Raw genomic sequence first — 17,816 nt, 5'->3', positions numbered from 1 at the left:
GTGGGGGGAATAGTGCCACGTGGTTGGTGTCAGAAGATGATGAAGAAGAAGAAGAGGATGAAGAAGAAGAGGATGAAGAAGAAGAAGAAGAAGAGGATGATGAAGAAGAAGAGGATGAAGAAGAAGAAGAGGAAGAAGAAGAAGAGGAAGAAGAAGAAGAAGAAGAAGAGGATGAAGAAGATGAAGAAGAAGAAGATGAAGAAGAAGAAGAGGATGAAGAAGAAGAAGAAGAAGAAGAAGAGGAAGATGAAGAAAAAGAAGAAGATGAAGAAGAAGAGGATGAAGAAGAAGAAGAGGAAGAAGAAGATGGTGAAGAAGAAGAGGATGAAGAAGAAGAAGATGAAGAAGAAGATGAGGATGAAGAAGAAGACGAAGAAGAAGAGGATGAAGAAGAAGATGATGATGAAGAAGAGGATGAAGAAGTAGAAGAGGAAGAAGAAGAAGAAGAGGAAGAAGAAGAAGAAGGAGAAGATGAAGAATAAGAAGAGGATGAAGAAGAAGATGATGAAGTAGAAGAGGATGAAGAAGAAGAAGAGGAAGAAGAGGATGAAGAAGAAGAGGATGAAGAAGAAGAAGAGGATGAAGAAGAAGAGGATGAAGAAGAGGATAAAGAAGAAGAGGATGAAGAAGAGGAAGAAGAAGAAGAAGAGGAAGAAGATGAAGAAGAGGAAGAAGATGAAGAAGAGGAAGAGGATGAAGAAGAAGAAGAGGATGATGAAGAAGAAGAGGATGATGAAGAAGAAGAGGATGAAGAAGAAGAAGAATTCCCGTCCGGCAAAAAGTGTCCCTGCAGAGAGCTCCACTATTTCTTTGACATTTATAGCGGCTGCAACAATGTATCTATTTGTTTCTGAATAAAAACATCTGTATCCAAAATGGATACAAATAGATACAATGTTGCAGACGCTATAAATGTCAAAGAAATAGCGGAGCTCTCTGCAGGGACACTTTTTGCCGGCTGTAGACAGGATGAAAAATCGGCCGATTTTTTTTTACCGTTCCTGGTAATGTCGGCTGATTGAACGACCGATTTTTTGTTTTTTTAAAGAAAAATCGGCTGGTTTTCTCCCCATCTATGGCCTGCATTAGTCCAGAGGCAGTAAAGAAGGGGTTTGAATGGCTTCCCTTGTGAGGAACAAACCTCCTATTTTTCTGGATTTGTGATGGAAGTGGGACAGAAGGTTCTAGTGTGCTTTCTGGAGATTTGATAAAATGTGTTCGGTGAGGGAAATGGGCTTTGCACTTAATCAATCCCAAAAGGAAGAGAAGAAAAGGATCCTCAGGTCTTGTCTATAGACTGCACAGAAGCTGTGAAGAACCATAACAGGTGAGCAGATATTGCCCCAACTGAAGACATCTCCCCAAACTCACAAGGATCACCAAACCCTCGGCAAGGACAATGGACCGCCTGGATATAGGACTACTTACATGCGGTTGCTTGGAGGGATCTTTCTGCCATCTCTGAACCACGTAACTTGTGGCTGTGGAAAACTGGCGATGCTGGGGGCAGGGATGACAGCTGCATCTCCATGAGACACTGTCTGGGTGGTGTCACCTTCTTCAAAGTTACCCATATCTGAAAAGAAGAGATGCAACAGGTGAGATGCAACCGGGACAAGCAAACAACTCAACAATACGCAACAATAACAACGAACTGTCAGTGACCACCTGGTCATGTATAAAAGATACTCTATATAACCGAACGTTTTTGGACACCTGACCATCAAATCTACATGAGTTTGTAGGGCATCCCGTTCCAGAACCAAGGCCATTACTATGGAGTTGTGCCCCTCCCCCATAGACAATAATATGGAGTTGCCCCTCTTTGTGGCTATAATATTCTCCACTCTTCTGGGAAGGCTTGCCTCAAGATTTTGGAGGGTGTCTGTGGGATATTGAGCCCATTTGTGAGGTCAGGTATTGATGTTGGATGAGAACACCTGGATCACAATCCGTGTTCCAATTCACCCCAAAGGTGTTCAGCAGAGTTGAGGTCAGGGCTCTGTGCAGGACACTCGAGTTCCTCCACCCCAAACTAGACAAATCATGTCTTTATGGAGCTGGCTTTGTAAGCAGGGGATGGTCATGGTGGAGCAGAAAAGGGTCTTCACCAACTTGTTACCGCAAGGTTGTCTACAATGTCGTTGTATGATGTATTATTACCAGGACCCTTCACTGGAGGCACCTGAAGATGAGTTTCTGGGTCTACACATGTGATGTGCCCATTATGAGAGGTTCCCACCATCCCTGTGCTGAGTTCCCAGGTCTGTACACCTACTGTGCCCATTATGAGAGGTTCCCACCATCCCTGTGCTGAGTTCCCAGGTCTGTACACCTGCTGTGCCCATTATGAGGGGTTCTCACCATCCCTGTGCTGATTTCCCAGGTCTGTACACCTACTGTGCCCATTATGAGGGGTTCCCACCATCCCTGTGCTGAGTTCCCGGGTCTGTACACCTACTGTGCCCATCATGAGGGGTTCCCACCATCCCTGGGCTAAGTTCCTGGGTCTGTACACCCACTGTGCTCATTATGAGGGGGTTCCCACCTTCCTGTGCTTAGTGCCCAGGTCTGTACACCTGCTGCATCCATTATGAGGGGTTCCCACCATCCTTGTGCTGAGTTCCCGGTTCTGTACACCTGCTGGGCTCATTATGAGGGGTTTACACCATCCCTGTCCTGAGTTCCCGGGTCTGTACACCTGTTGTGCCCATTAAAAGGGGTTCCCACCATCTCTGTGCTGAGTTCCCGGGTCTGTACACCCGCTATGTCCATTATGAGGGGTTCCCACCATCCCTGTGATGATTTACTGGGTCTGTTCACCCGCTGTGCCCATTATGAGGGGTTCCCACCATCCCTGTGCTAATTTCCCGGGTCTGTACGCCCGCTGTGTCCATTATAGGGAGCTCCCACCATCCCTGCTGGGTTATCTATATCATTTGTATGATGGAGAATATAAAAGGAAGAACTGGAACCAAAAAAGGTGGGAACTCCCTAAACTCCCAGGTGGACAGGAAGAGAGCCAGAAATGATGGCAGGGAGAGCTCAGTGTAGGAGCATCGTAGACACATCGTAGATAACTTTTGGACAGACTGACCCCTTTATGTACTTTTTGAAACTTTGCTGGTGAATTTGGGTTTAAAGAGGAATCCTCTCTTAATGAAGAGTCACTCTTGTAACAGAACCGTCCCCAGACTGCACTTGGGTACCTCCGGTAGGATACCGATTCCCTGTCCGAACACCGATCACAGCTGACCATACTAGACTAGAAGACACCAATCTTGGAAGTAAACCAGGAAATAGACTACTTTATTTGAACACTGATACAAAATATATACATTCAGGGGGACAATCCCCCCTCCCTGCATCATGACACAGGGCGGGGCAATCTACCTTTAGTAACAAGAGACACACCAGCAGACAGTCCCAGCAGGAGGGAGGGCTGCTGGAGACAACCCCCCCCCACCAAGCCAATACACAAACACATACATCCCATAATAGTTTGCTCCCAAGCAACAGACACAATAGAACAATGGGATGCAACCACATGGCATTAAACAATCCACAACCCCCCCCCCCACCCCAATATTAGGACAGATCACCCTGTACCCCTAACAGGCACAGGGTGACTTACACATAATAGGGATATGGGGAGCTGAGACAGGGGTCTCCCCACCTCTCCAAAGTGAGCTGTGTTCCATGGGCCCCCCACCAAAAGTGACTCCCATCTCAACTCTGTCAATCTCACAGACTAAATTGTAATACAACCCCCCCCCCCCCCCAGCCTATATCTGTGTCCAGTTGCTTAAATGAGAAACAATGAATGAGAACTGCGATCGCCGCCAACTCACTACAGTGCTCGGGGTCACGGGGAAAAATGTGCGCAGCCTACGGCAAATTCTGCCGTTGCCAAACTGTCAGTCTGGACCTGCCAATCCTCATAACAAGCAGAATAGTATGAGCTGTGGAACTTTCTTGGAAGTACATGAAAAGAACTAATAAATACACACATTTATGTTAATTAGTGACGTGCTGATAATGAGACACAATATTTGCAAGATTTTATAGTATTATTGAAAATTCAGGAACTCCAGCGATAATATATTCAGCGTTCCATTTGCTTAGTAAAAATCAATTACTACCATTGCTAATTACAGCCATTAAAGCACAACTGCGGTCTAATGGAAAAGAGGGATGTTTGTATTACTATGCGGCGCCGCTGACAATGGAGCGTGCCAACGCTGTGGAGATGCATCAGAGATGAACACTATTGGTTGCAGGTCAACTTTTTATGAACAGAATAAAGTTTTTCAAAGTGATACTTTGTATCGGATATATGAATTGTGTCTGATTAGAATGGAGAGCTATGCAGGACTGGTCAAGGTGCCCTTTAGGTCTTCCTGGCAGCTTTTATTCAGAAGTGTCCTCCTAGTTAGGTTGCTAGTAGGAGTAAGGTAAATTTAGGGGTTTTTTTGGGTCCTCTAAAGCCAGAGGAGCAAAGTTTGAGTGCTTTGGATTTTTTTGGGCACCTCTATAGCCAGAGGAGCAAAGTTTGAGTGCTTTGGATTTTTTTGGGCACCTCTATAGCCAGAGGAGCAAAGTTTGAGTGCTTTGGATTTTTTTGGACACCTCTATAGCCAGAGGAGCAAAGTTTGAGTGCTTTGGATTTTTTTGGGCACCTCTATAGCCAGAGGAGCAAAGTTTGAGTGCTTTGGATTTTTTTGGGCACCTCCATAGCCAGAGGAGCAAAGTTTGAGTGCTTTGGATTTTTTTGGGCACCTCTATAGCCAGAGGAGCAAAGTTTGAGTGCTTTGGATTTTTTTGGGCACCTCTATAGCCAGAGGAGCAAAGTTTGAGTGCTTTGGATTTTTTTGGGCACCTCCATAGCCAGAGGAGCAAAGTTTGAGTGCTTTGGATTTTTTTGGGCACCTCCATAGCCAGAGGAGCAAAGTTTGAGTGCTTTGGATTTTTTTGGGCACCTCTATAGCCAGAGGAGCAAAGTTTGAGTGCTTTGGATTTTTTTGGACACCTCTATAGCCAGAGGAGCAAAGTTTGAGTGCTTTGGATTTTTTTGGGCACCTCTATAGCCAGAGGAGCAAAGTTTGAGTGCTTTGGATTTTTTTGGGCACCTCTATAGCCAGAGGAGCAAAGTTTGAGTGCTTTGGATTTTTTGGGCACCCCTATAGCCAGAGGAGCAAAGTTTGAGTACTTTGGATTTTTTGGGTACCTCTATAGCCAGAGGAGCAAAATTTGATTGCTTTGGATTTTTTTGGGCTCATCTATAGTCAGGGGAGCAAAGTTTGGCTATAGAGAAGCCCCAAAAAAATCCAAAGCAATGAAACTTTGCTCCTCTGCTTTGGATTGTTTGGGCTCCTCCATAGCCAGAGGAGCAAAGTTTCATTGCTTTGGATTTTTTTGGGCTTCTCTATAGCCGAACTTTGCTCCCCTGGCTATAGATGAGCCCAAAAAAATCCAAAGCAATCAAACTTTGCTCCTCTGGCTATGGAGGAGCCCAAACAATCCAAAGCAATCAAACTTTGCTCCCCTGGCTATAGATGAGCCCAAAAAAATCCAAAGCAATCAGAGGAGCAAAGTTTGATTGGTATTTTGTTCATTTATATAGAGAAAAAAAATACAAAAACCCAGTTCTATTTGTGTGGGAAAAGAATGATATATATTTCATTTGGGTGCAGCATTGCAGGATCGTGCAATTGCCAGTTAAAGTAGCGCAGTGCTGAATAGCAAAAAAAAGTCCTGGTCATGAAGTAGGTAAAACCTTCTGGAGGTCCAGTGGTTAAGTTATTGAGGCTCGTAAACAATGGAGAGAACCAAAATGAACACAGGTAAAGAAAGGAAAGAGAGAGACTGCAAACTAGCCCCGTATCTGGAGGTTCTACAAGACCCCACAGACAGTCAGACCCTGAGCCGGTACAGACTAAATGCCCGCAGTCTGGAAATGGAATCATGGCGGCACAAACAGACCTACAAACCCAGGGAGAGTAGACTGTGCCAGCAATGTGACCGGCAGGTCCTGGAGGATAAAGACCACTTCCTGTTACAGTGCCCCAAGTACTCATCAGTGAAGGACACTCATTTCCAAAGACTCTCCACTCTAATCACTTCTATGGAAGGGGAGAGGAAACTCAAAATTCTCCCGGGAGAAGAGGAGACAATGGTGAAAATATCTGCACAATATGTAACAGCATGCCACAGACTGAGAGTGACATGAAAAACTGAGGACTTAAAAATCCTTTACATAGACCCTTCTTCCCACCCCCTTTATATCCCCCCCCCCCACCCTTTACCCCAAACTGCTTTGGCAATGCTAAAGTGTTATTTGGTTCTTCCAATAGAACTCTTTTGAATTTTGAATTGAACTGAGAAAGAAAGACAGAGAGAGAAAGAAAGAAAGCAAAAGAGAGAAACAAACTGAAGACAGAAAGAAGAGAGAAAGAGAAGGAGAGAGAGAGAGAGAGAGAGAGAGCGAGTTGGGCAGGGGGAGAGAGACAGAGATAAAGAGAGAGGGGGGAGAGAGAAGGGGTGGGGGAGAGGGAGAGAGAGAAAAGAGGACAGAGAGGGGGGAGAGAGAGGGGGAGAGAGGGGGGGCAGAGACAAAGACAGAGAGAGACAGGAAATGGGAAGGAAGACAGAGAGATACAGGGAGAAAGAGACAGAGAAAAACAAACTGAAGATAGGTCAAGAAAGAAGAGAGAAAGAGAGAGACTGAAGAACAGAGAGGAAAGAGAAAGAAAGAAAAGAAGAAGAAAACAAAATGAAGACAGTTTAAGAAAGAAGAGAGAGACTGAAAAAGAGAGAGAGAGAGAAGGAGAAGGAAAGAGAGAGAGAAAAGAGGAAAACAAAATGAAGACAGGTTAAGAAAGAAAAGATTAGAAAAGAAGGGAAAGAAAAGGAGAAGAGAAACAAAGGAAAAGAGAAAAAACAGGACCAGTGAATGGGAAAGGAAGATGGTGGCAATGTTATCTAGCACAAGGAAAGTGTCAGGTCTATGGTAGTGAGATCTATAAAACCACAGCTTGGGGTTCCACAGGGCGCAGAATCTAAGCCCAGCCTGCTTGTTCACCAGGGCCCCTGATGGTGGGGATGGACTTGCAGCAGGCTGGAACCAGGTACACCCAGCTGAGGTAGAGGAGACCGCTAGTGGTAACAGGGTACAACGGGAGAAGACACAGGAGATCCAGTTGGCAAGCCGAGGTCAGGACAGGCAGAAAACTAGCAATGTCAGAATCCGGGGTCAGTAGACAGATAGACAACACAGGATACACAGCGGACCCACACAGGAGCTCCAACAACACGCCGTTGCTCAGGCCATGTGGCCCAGTCTGAGCACACCTTATATAGACAGGCAGACAAGGAGGCGGGACAGGAAGTGATGGAAGGGAAGGACATAAAACCCAGCAAATAGTAGACCACGCCCACAGGTGAGCACAGACAGTCCACACATGTGAAGGAATCAGGAGCAGCAAGGAGGTAAGAATAAACACACAAGAGGCTGCAGGCTAACTTGTGACAGAGCTTCCTTTACAGGCATTCTGGTTCTCACTGGAAACTGAAGCAGAGGAGCGTAACAAGTGAGATAGTCAACGTCAACTTACGCTATTGAGGTTTGTAAACAATGGGAAGAAAGAGACCGGTGCTTCCGATCCACTCATGTCCTGCCACTAGTACTCTAATAAAAGGTAGGGAGAATTGGGAGAACAGGACCAGGACCTGGGAACTTGACAAGCCCCGCCCTCCTGGGGACTTGGATGTTGGGACTGTCCCATTGGGACCGGGGCTTTTGCAAATATCAGGTTTCAAATCTTATCTTCCAACTGCCGATTATATTGTCATCCCATAGATATCTCAGACATTGGAAACCAACAATCTTAACTAATAGTCCGACTGACTAAGACGAAACGCTTGTTACCAACTCTGTAATCGCTGTAATTAAAAACATGCAAAGTATTTTTCTTTAACAACATCATCATTAACGAGGCTCGTTAGCACAGCTGCCTTATTAATTCCTCATCAGCACCATGTTTTTTGTTTTTTTTTTTTCATTTTCCTGGCTGCGTCCGCACGCAGCCCCGCCTCCTTCCTCCTCATAACGACCTTGGGTGTAATTAAATACCAAGTTTTGGCAGATCGCTTTCCCAATCCGACTTCCCGTTCTATTAAGCCGATTTTTTTCATGCCTTCCAGCAGCATCAAAAAGGTTAATTTTTCATGACTTAAAATAATCCGTCGTACTGTCCTCAATTAAAAAAAGATTTGCGGTAATTGAACATTGCAGCACAGCTGTTCTCGCCACAGAGGTAAAGATGGCGCGGGAGGGTTTCCGAAATTGAAGAACGTTTCACGGAAAGTGAAAAATTTGCTCGGTTGTTAACACACATTCACATCAGACTTTGAAGAAGTGGAATGGCGGCTCATTTCTCATTTGCTTTCGGAGGACGGTGTTGTGCTGTATGATGCAGGAGAGGTGTAAATGGAGGAACAACTTTTTGAATCTGTGGAACATCTGCCAACCTGAGAGGACTTGTGGAAGACCTGCACCTAACATCTCATACCCAGCCGGTGTCACCAGCTAGACCCGATGTGTCATCAATTGTAGATGGGGACTCATGGTGAGGCAGACTTGGGCAGATGGGCGAATGCAGAGCGCATCCAAGTGTATTCCATTTGCCTTTGAAATCATTTTGAGACGTTTTGAATCCCAACTGAAGTCCTTCAAAGGTGCAGCTGACCCCCTTCTAAGCTTCGTGAAGTTGCTTTTGTATTTCCATTGAGTTGTATTTGAAGAAAAGCTGTTCTGAAGCAAGTAAAGGATCCAGTCCTCAATTCCTTACAGCAGGGGACTCTAAACTATCTAAACAAAGGGCCAGTTTACTATCCCTTAGACTTTAGGAGGGCCAGATTGTGGCCAGTAGGAGTAGAAAAAGCCCCACCATCAGTGGAGTAAAAAATGTCTTTGAACTGGTTGTTAGTGGGAGTATAAAAAAAACAAGGTGCCTGTGATCACTAGGAGGAGGAATAGTGTCCCATCATTGGTGTCAGTGGGAGGAATAGTGCCCCATCATTGGTGTCAGTGGGAGGAATAGTGTCCCATCATAGGTGTCAGTGGGAGGAATAGTGCCCCATCATTGGTGTCAGTGGGAGGAATAGTGCTCCATCATTGGTGTCAGTGGGAGGAATAGTGTCCCATCATTGGTGTCAGTGGGAGGAATAGTGTCCCATCATTGGTATCAGTGGGAGGAATAGTGTCCCATCATTGGTGTCAGTGGGAGGAATAGTGCCCCCATCATTGGTATCAGTGGGAGGAATAGTGCCCCATCATTGGTATTAGTGGGAGGAATAGTGCCCCATCATTGGTATCAGTGGGAGGAATAGTGCCCCATCATTGGTATCAGTGGGAGGAATAGTGCCCCATCATTGGTGTCAGTGGGAGGAATAGTGCCCCATTATTGGTGTCAGTGGGAGGAATAGTGCCCCATCATTGGTATCAGTGGGAGGAATAGTGCCCCATCATTGGTGTCAGTGGGAGGAATAGTGTCCCATCATAGGTGTCAGTGGGAGGAATAGTGCCCCATCATTGGTGTCAGTGGGAGGAATAGTGCCCCATCATTGGTGTCAGTGGGAGGAATAGTGTCCCATCATAGGTGTCAGTGGGAGGAATAGTGCCCCATCATTGGTGTCAGTGGGAGGAATAGTGCTCCATCATTGGTGTCAGTGGGAGGAATAGTGTCCCATCATTGGTGTCAGTGGGAGGAATAGTGTCCCATCATTGGTATCAGTGGGAGGAATAGTGTCCCATCATTGGTGTCAGTGGGAGGAATAGTGCCCCCATCATTGGTATCAGTGGGAGGAATAGTGCCCCATCATTGGTATTAGTGGGAGGAATAGTGCCCCATCATTGGTATCAGTGGGAGGAATAGTGCCCCATCATTGGTGTCAGTGGGAGGAATAGTGCCCCCATCATTGGTATCAGTGGGAGGAATAGTGCCCCATCATTGGTATTAGTGGGAGGAATAGTGCCCCATCATTGGTATCAGTGGGAGGAATAGTGCCCCATCATTGGTGTCAGTGGGAGGAATAGTGTCCCATCATTGGTATCAGTGGGAGGAATAGTGTCCCATCATTGGTGTCAGTGGGAGGAATAGTGCCCCCATCATTGGTATCAGTGGGAGGAATAGTGCCCCATCATTGGTATTAGTGGGAGGAATAGTGCCCCATCATTGGTATCAGTGGGAGGAATAGTGCCCCATCATTGGTATCAGTGGGAGGAATAGTGCCCCATCATTGGTGTCAGTGGGAGGAATAGTGCCCCATTATTGGTGTCAGTGGGAGGAATAGTGCCCCATCATTGGTATCAGTGGGAGGAATAGTGCCCCATCATTGGTGTCAGTGGGAGGAATAGTGCCCCATCATTGGTATCAGTGGGAGGAATAGTGCCCCATCATTGGTATCAGTGGGAGGAATAGTGCCCCATCATTGGTATCAGTGGGAGGAATAGTGCCCCATCATTGGTGTCAGTGGGAGGAATAGTGCCCCATTATTGGTGTCAGTGGGAGGAATAGTGCCCCATCATTGGTATTACTTGGAGGAATAGTGTCCCATCATTGGTGTCAGTTGGAGGAATAGTGCCCCATTATTGGTGTCAGTGGGAGGAATAGTGCCCCATCATTGGTGTCAGTGGGAGGAATAGTGCTCCATCATTGGTGTCAGTGGGAGGAATAGTGTCCCATCATTGGTGTCAGTGGGAGGAATAGTGTCCCATCATTGGTATCAGTGGGAGGAATAGTGTCCCATCATTGGTGTCAGTGGGAGGAATAGTGCCCCCATCATTGGTATCAGTGGGAGGAATAGTGCCCCATCATTGGTATTAGTGGGAGGAATAGTGCCCCATCATTGGTATCAGTGGGAGGAATAGTGCCCCATCATTGGTATCAGTGGGAGGAATAGTGCCCCATCATTGGTGTCAGTGGGAGGAATAGTGCCCCATTATTGGTGTCAGTGGGAGGAATAGTACCCCATCATTGGTATCAGTGGGAGGAATAGTGCCCCATCATTGGTGTCAGTGGGAGGAATAGTGTCCCATCATTGGTATCAGTGGGAGGAATAGTGCCCCATCATTGGTGTCAGTGGGAGGAATAGTGCCCCATCATTGGTATCAGTGGGAGGAATAGTGCCCCATCATTGGTATCAGTGGGAGGAATAGTGCCCCATCATTGGTATCAGTGGGAGGAATAGTGCCCCATCATTGGTGTCAGTGGGAGGAATAGTGCCCCATTATTGGTGTCAGTGGGAGGAATAGTGCCCCATCATTGGTATTACTTGGAGGAATAGTGTCCCATCATTGGTGTCAGTTGGAGGAATAGTGCCCCATTATTGGTGTCAGTGGGAGGAATAGTGCCCCATCATTGTTGTCAGTGGGAGGAATAGTGCCCCATCATTGGTATCAGTGGGAGGAATAGTGCTCCATCATTGGTATTAGTTGGAGGAATAGTGCCCCATCATTGGTGTCAGTGAGAGGAATAGTGTCCCATCATTGGTGTCAGTGGGAGGAATAGTGTCCCATCATTGGTATTAGTTGGAGGAATAGTGTCCCATCATTGGTGTCAGTGGGAGGAATAGTGCCCCATCATTGGTGTCAGTGGGAGGAATAGTGCCCCATCATTGGTGTCAGTGGGAGGAATAGTGTCCCATCATTGGTGTCAGTGGGAGGAATAGTGTCCCATCATTGGTGTCAGTGGGAGGAATAGTGCCCCATCATTGGTGTCAGTGGGAAGAAATAGTGCCCCATCATTTGTGTCAGTGGGAAGAAATAGTGCCCCATCATTGGTGTCAGTGGAAGAAATAGTGCCCCATCATTGGTGTCAGTGGAAGAAATAGTGCCACATCATTGGTGTCAGTGGGGGGAATAGTGCCCCATCATGGGTATCAGTGGGAGGAATCGTGCCCCATCATTGGTGTCAGTGGAAGAAATAGTGCCCCATCATTGGTGTCAGTGGAAGAAATAGTGCCCCATCATTGATGTTAGTGGGAGGAATAGTTCCCCCATCATTCGAACGTTTACTACCCTGAACCCAGACTGCCATCGGACATCTGTGCAGGTCTGCCAACCGCAAGTACCTGTGCTTAACTCGCGCCTACCCCGGCATGGTAGCCAAGCACTACAGCATTGTATTTAAGACCTGAGGGGCAACCGAGTACCAGTAGGCCTGCTTGCCTTATGGGAAAGGGGGCTGGTGAAGGTGAAGAGAGCCAGCTATAGAACCTGACCACCAACACAAGTGTCAGGGTCCTGTCCATGGCAGAAGTTCTGGAAGATCTGGCATTTCTGCCAGTACTTTACATGGCCAGAGAAGTAAACATCAGCCTCAGTTTGGTGCCAGACGGCCTTTATAAGGAGGCTCATCACTTCCTCAAGTTGCTGGATGATCTCTAGCTCCCCGCGCCCTGTTCCTGGTTCCTGTGATTCTGACCTGTGATTTCCTGTTACCAACTTGACTTGCTCCTGGTCCTGTCTACTCTGCTTTACCCCTGATCTGACCTTGACTTGGTTTACGGATACTCTCCCTCGTTCCTCTATGACCTAAGCTATCCCATCTGACTACATCCACTCTGATTCCCACTTGGTACCTGACCTTGGCTTGAACCGACTACCCAGGAAACATCTAAATCCCGGAAGGGCTTGCATACCACGCACAGGCGCCTCCTGTCTGCAGACCTATCTCCGTGCACCAGCTGTGCTTCTGAGTGGACCACCAACCAGCACTTCTACAGGTGACCTGTGCAACTTTGGGCCTGACTCCCAGGGGAGTCTGAAACTTAGCCGCAAGGGAAGCCCTCTCTCCATTGACCTCCATCACCAGGTACGTGATAACAAGGGGTAGACATGACAATATGTTCTCCCAGTTTCCTAATTCTGTATCAGCTACAAGGGGTACTTGAAATGCGATATTTGGTCCTCCTGTTTGGTTTTTGCCATTATTATCAGGAATGTACCAGGAGTGGGAATGTTCTAACCACGTCGTAGCTGTTGAATTCCACTGAAGATACAAAATAAAAGAAGCCAGCAGTTGACTTCACACTGCTTTAAGTGAAATTTCAAATTTCGGAGCGTCTACCCAGAAAAAAAGTTCTAACAAAAGAAATAAAAATCACTGACGGCAAGATTTAACGGACGCGTGATCTTACTGTTCACTTTTAATATGCATTGTTTTTGACAGCCGCGTTCCATCTCTAGCTGCAAGGCCTTATGGGTCGTAGGACACCAATTAAAGCCCCGAGTTTACTTCTGCGCTGCTTTCTGGCATGATGCGTGAAGGGAACGCGAGGCGGCATCTGATGCCACGTGCCAGCAGGCGCGTAGAACAGGTAGCTAATTCGGAGAGCCCTCTTGCGCTGATACCGCTGTCACCAAGCCCATGCTGATCGAGTGGAGAGGAGCTGCATTATAATAGGGAGATATTGCCTCCCCTCAGGTGACCCACGGTAAAAGCGAGCCGCGAAATGCGTCAATTAGGATGTCAAGCACGTTACCTTTTGTATCCCTTTTTCCTTCTTACTGTTCCATTTGAATTTTTATTTAACGAAACTCATATCTCGCTGCATTCCATTATCCCTCTGCTAATTCTGCCAGAAAACAGTGTTCTCGCTAAACGCATATTTTCTTAGAGGAAAGTGGTCAAAAGATTAACGCGTAGGCTGCTGGAATTCACCCCCCTCTGAAAAAGCTCCCGTTACCAGACCATTAATTTCAAGAACAATCTTCATATAAGAATATGTGCATATTAATGTATGTTACGCATGTTTTTACAAGAAAAAGCCTTCCTTGTGTATACATCCAAAAGCCTTGAGATTCCTACTGGAGCCGTCATCTTGGATGTGATGTACGCAGCCCAAGGTGACTTAGAGCTCCCACTCAAGAGACAATCTATAGCAGCCATCCTCAACTAGGGTTCCTCTAGAGGTTCCTAGGTTTTTTTGAGCTCTGACCAACTGACCTCCCATTTGAAGGTGGCCTGATACAGTAGTTCTGGGGACAACACCACCAGAATTTGCTAGGGTTTCCACAATTCCTTCACAGGTTGCTAGGGGTTCATAGAGCTGTGACAAACTAACCTTCCATCTGAAGGTGGCCCCATACAGTAGTTCTGGGGACAACACCACCAGAATTTGCTAGGGCTTCCACAATTCTTTCACAGGTTGCTAGGGGCTCCTTGAGCTGTGACCAATTGACCTCCCATTTGAAGGTGGCCACATAGTTCTAGGTCCAACACCACCTGGCAGAACCAGTGGCACAGCACAATAAACTTTCTGATCAGCCATTCCTAACCAGGGTTCCATGGAACCCTAGAATTCCCCCAGAATTTGCCAGGGATTCCACAATTCCTTCACAGGTTGCTAGGGGCTCCTTGAGCTCTGACCAATTGACCTCCCATCTGAAGGTGCCTGCATAGTTCTGGAATTAATACCACCTGGTAGAACCAGGTGTTGTTGGTCCCAATAGCATCTCTGATCAGCCATTCCCAACCAGGGTTCCATGGAATTCTAGCGTTCCTCCAGAATTTGCTGGGGCTTCCAGGATTCCTTTACAGGTTGCTAGGGGCGTCTTGATCTCTGACCAATTGACCTCACATCTGACAGTGTCCGCATAGTTCTAGGACAGCAATGGGCAAACTACGGCCCGCGGGCCGTATACGGCCCGGCAGACCTTTTAATCCGGCCCGCGGAGCGTGATACTGTCAGGATGGCTGTCAGGATGTGTGTAGGCGGGGCAGCGTGACGAACGCGAGGGGAGCTAGGCTCCTCTCACAGTCCGCCCTGAAGACCGGTGTACCATGAAAATCTGTCTCCTATGAGGATCTGTCCCCCTCGACGAATCTGCGCATGTGCCGGAGATCGCCGATCGGCTGCTAATGCCTGAAACTCGCAAATGCGCAGATACGTCGAGGGGGACAGATCCTCATAGGAGACAGATTTTCATGCTACACCGGAACGGCGCGGGTACACGGCGAGAGGAACGCGCGGAGCAAAGGTAAGGGAATTGACACAGGGGGGACTTAATATGGGGGATGAATTAATATGGGGAATTAATTACTATATGGGGGATGAATTACTATATGGGGGATGAATTACTATGGGGGATGAATTACTATGGGGGATGAATTACTATATGGGGGGTGAATTACTATATGGGGAATGAATTACTATAGGGGGGATGAATTACTATATGGGGGATGAATTACTATGGGGGATGAATTACTATATGGGGGGTGAATTACTATGGGGGATGAATTACTATATGGGGGATGAATTACTATATGGGGGATGAATTACTATATGGGGGATGAATTACTATATGGGGATGAATTACTATATGGGGGGTGAATTACTATATGGGGGGTGAATTACTATATGGGGGATGAATTACTATATGGGGGGTGAATTACTATGGGGGGTGAATTACTATGGGGGATGAATTACTATATGGGGGATGAATTACTATGGGGGATGAATTACTATAGGGGGGATGAATTACTATATGGGGGATGAATTACTATGGGGGATGAATTACTATATGGGGGATGAATTACTATGGGGGATGAATTACTATATGGGGGATGAATTACTATGGGGGATGAATTACTATGGGGGATGAATTACTATATGGGGGATGAATTACTATGGGGGATGAATTACTATATGGGGGATGAATTATTATATGGGGGATGAATTACTATGGGGGATGAATTACTATATGGGGGATGAATTACTATATGGGGGATGAATTACTATGGGGGATGAATTACTATAGGGGGGATGAATTACTATAGGGGGGTGAATTACTATATGGGGGATGAATTACTATATGGGGGATGAATTACTATGGGGGATGAATTACTATATGGGGGATTAATTACTATGGGGGATGAATTACTATAGGGGGGATGAATTACTATGGGGGATGAATAACTATAGGGGGGATGAATTACTATGCTTACTATGGGGGAATATTACTATACTTACTATGGATGACACATACACATCATTCATCTACTCTTGGTCCGGCCCCCGGGTCCAATATATGAACCCATTGCGGCCCTCAAGTCAAAAGGTTTGCCCACCCCTGTTCTAGGACCTACATCACCTGGCAGAACCAGTGGCATGGCACCAATAAATTCTCTGATCAGCCATTTCCAACCAGGGTTCCATGGAACCCTAGAGTTCCTCCAGAGTTTGTTAGGGGTTCCAGGATTCCTCTAGAGCAGGGGTGGGCAAACTTTTTGACTTGAGGGCCGCAATGGGTTCATATATTGGACCCGGGGGCCGGACCAAGAGTAGATGAATGATGTGTATGTGTCATCCATAGTAAGTATAGGAATATTCCCCCATAGTAAGCATAGTAATCAATCCCCCATATAGTAATTCATCCCCCATAGTAATTCATCCCCCATAGTAATTAATCCCTCATATAGTAATTCATCCCCCATAGTAATTCATCCCCCATAGTAATTAATCCCTCATATAGTAATTCATCCCCCATAGTAATTCATCCCCCATATAGTAATTCATCCCCCATAGTAATTCACCCCCATAGTAATTCATCCCCCATATAGTAATTCGTCCCCCATATAGTAATTCGTCCCCCATATAGTAATTCATCCCCCATAGTAATTCATCCCCCATAGTAATTCATCCCCCATATAGTAATTCATCCCCCATAGTAATTCATCCCCCCTATAGTAATTCATCCCCCATATAGTAATTCATCCCCCATAGTAATTCATCCCCCATATAGTAATTCATCCCCCATATAGTAATTCGTCCCCCATATAGTAACTCGTCCCCCATATAGTAATTCATCCCCCATAGTAATTCATCCCCCATATAGTAATTCATCCCCCATAGTAATTCATCCACCATAGTAATTCATCCCCCCTATAGTAATTCATCCCCCCTATAGTAATTCATCCCCCATATAGTAATTCATCCCCCATAGTAATTCATCCCCCATATAGTAATTCATCCCCCATATAGTAATTCGTCCCCCATATAGTAATTCGTCCCCCATATAGTAATTCATCCCCCATAGTAATTCATCCCCCATAGTAATTCATCCCCCCTATAGTAATTCATCCCCACTATAGTAATTCATCCCCCATATAGTAATTCATCCCCCATAGTAATTCATCCCCCATATAGTAATTCATCCCCCATATAGTAATTCATCCCCCATATAGTAATTCATCCCCCATAGTAATTCATCCCCCATATAGTAATTCATCCCCCCTATAGTAATTCATCCCCCATAGTAATTCATCCCCCATATAGTAATTCATCCCCCATATAGTAATTCGTCCCCCCATAGTAATTCATCCCCCATATAGTAATTCATCCCCCCATAGTAATTCATCCCCCATATAGTAATTCATCCCCCATATAGTAATTCATCCCCCATAGTAATTCATCCCCCCTATAGTAATTCATCCCCCCTATAGTAATTCATCCCCCTATAGTAATTCATCCCCCATATAGTAATTCATCCCCCATAGTAATTCATCCCCCATATAGTAATTCATCCCCCCTATAGTAATTCATCCCCCATATAGTAATTCATCCCCCATATAGTAATACATCCCCCATATAGTAATTCATCCCCCATATAGTAATTCATCCCCCATATAGTAATTCGTCCCCCATATAGTAATTCATCCCCCATAGTAATTCATCCCCCATAGTAATTCATCCCCCCTATAGTAATTCATCCCCCCTATAGTAATTCATCCCCCATATAGTAATTCATCCCC

At 46.0% G+C, this 17,816-nt stretch overlaps 1 protein-coding gene across 1 annotated transcript in view; it reads right to left on the bottom strand.

Moving 5' to 3' along the window:
* The window catches only part of LOC149428638 (protein sidekick-2-like), a 61,790-nt gene extending 60,216 nt beyond the window's left edge, over nucleotides 1-1,574 (bottom strand). The window contains exon 1 of the mRNA XM_089667168.1: nucleotides 1,429-1,574. Within this exon, the coding sequence (XP_089523294.1) occupies nucleotides 1,429-1,574 (146 nt within the window). The remainder of the gene's footprint in view (nucleotides 1-1,428) is intronic.
* Between the last annotated feature and the right edge of the window lie 16,242 nt (nucleotides 1,575-17,816).

The sequence above is a fragment of the Staurois parvus genome, unplaced genomic scaffold (genome assembly GCF_062004578.1).
Source record: "Staurois parvus isolate SC_StPar_1 unplaced genomic scaffold, SC_StPar_1.0 ptg003069l, whole genome shotgun sequence".
NCBI classification, from domain to species: Eukaryota; Metazoa; Chordata; class Amphibia; order Anura; family Ranidae; genus Staurois; species Staurois parvus.
This window is presented reverse-complemented; position numbering and strand designations above follow the sequence as displayed.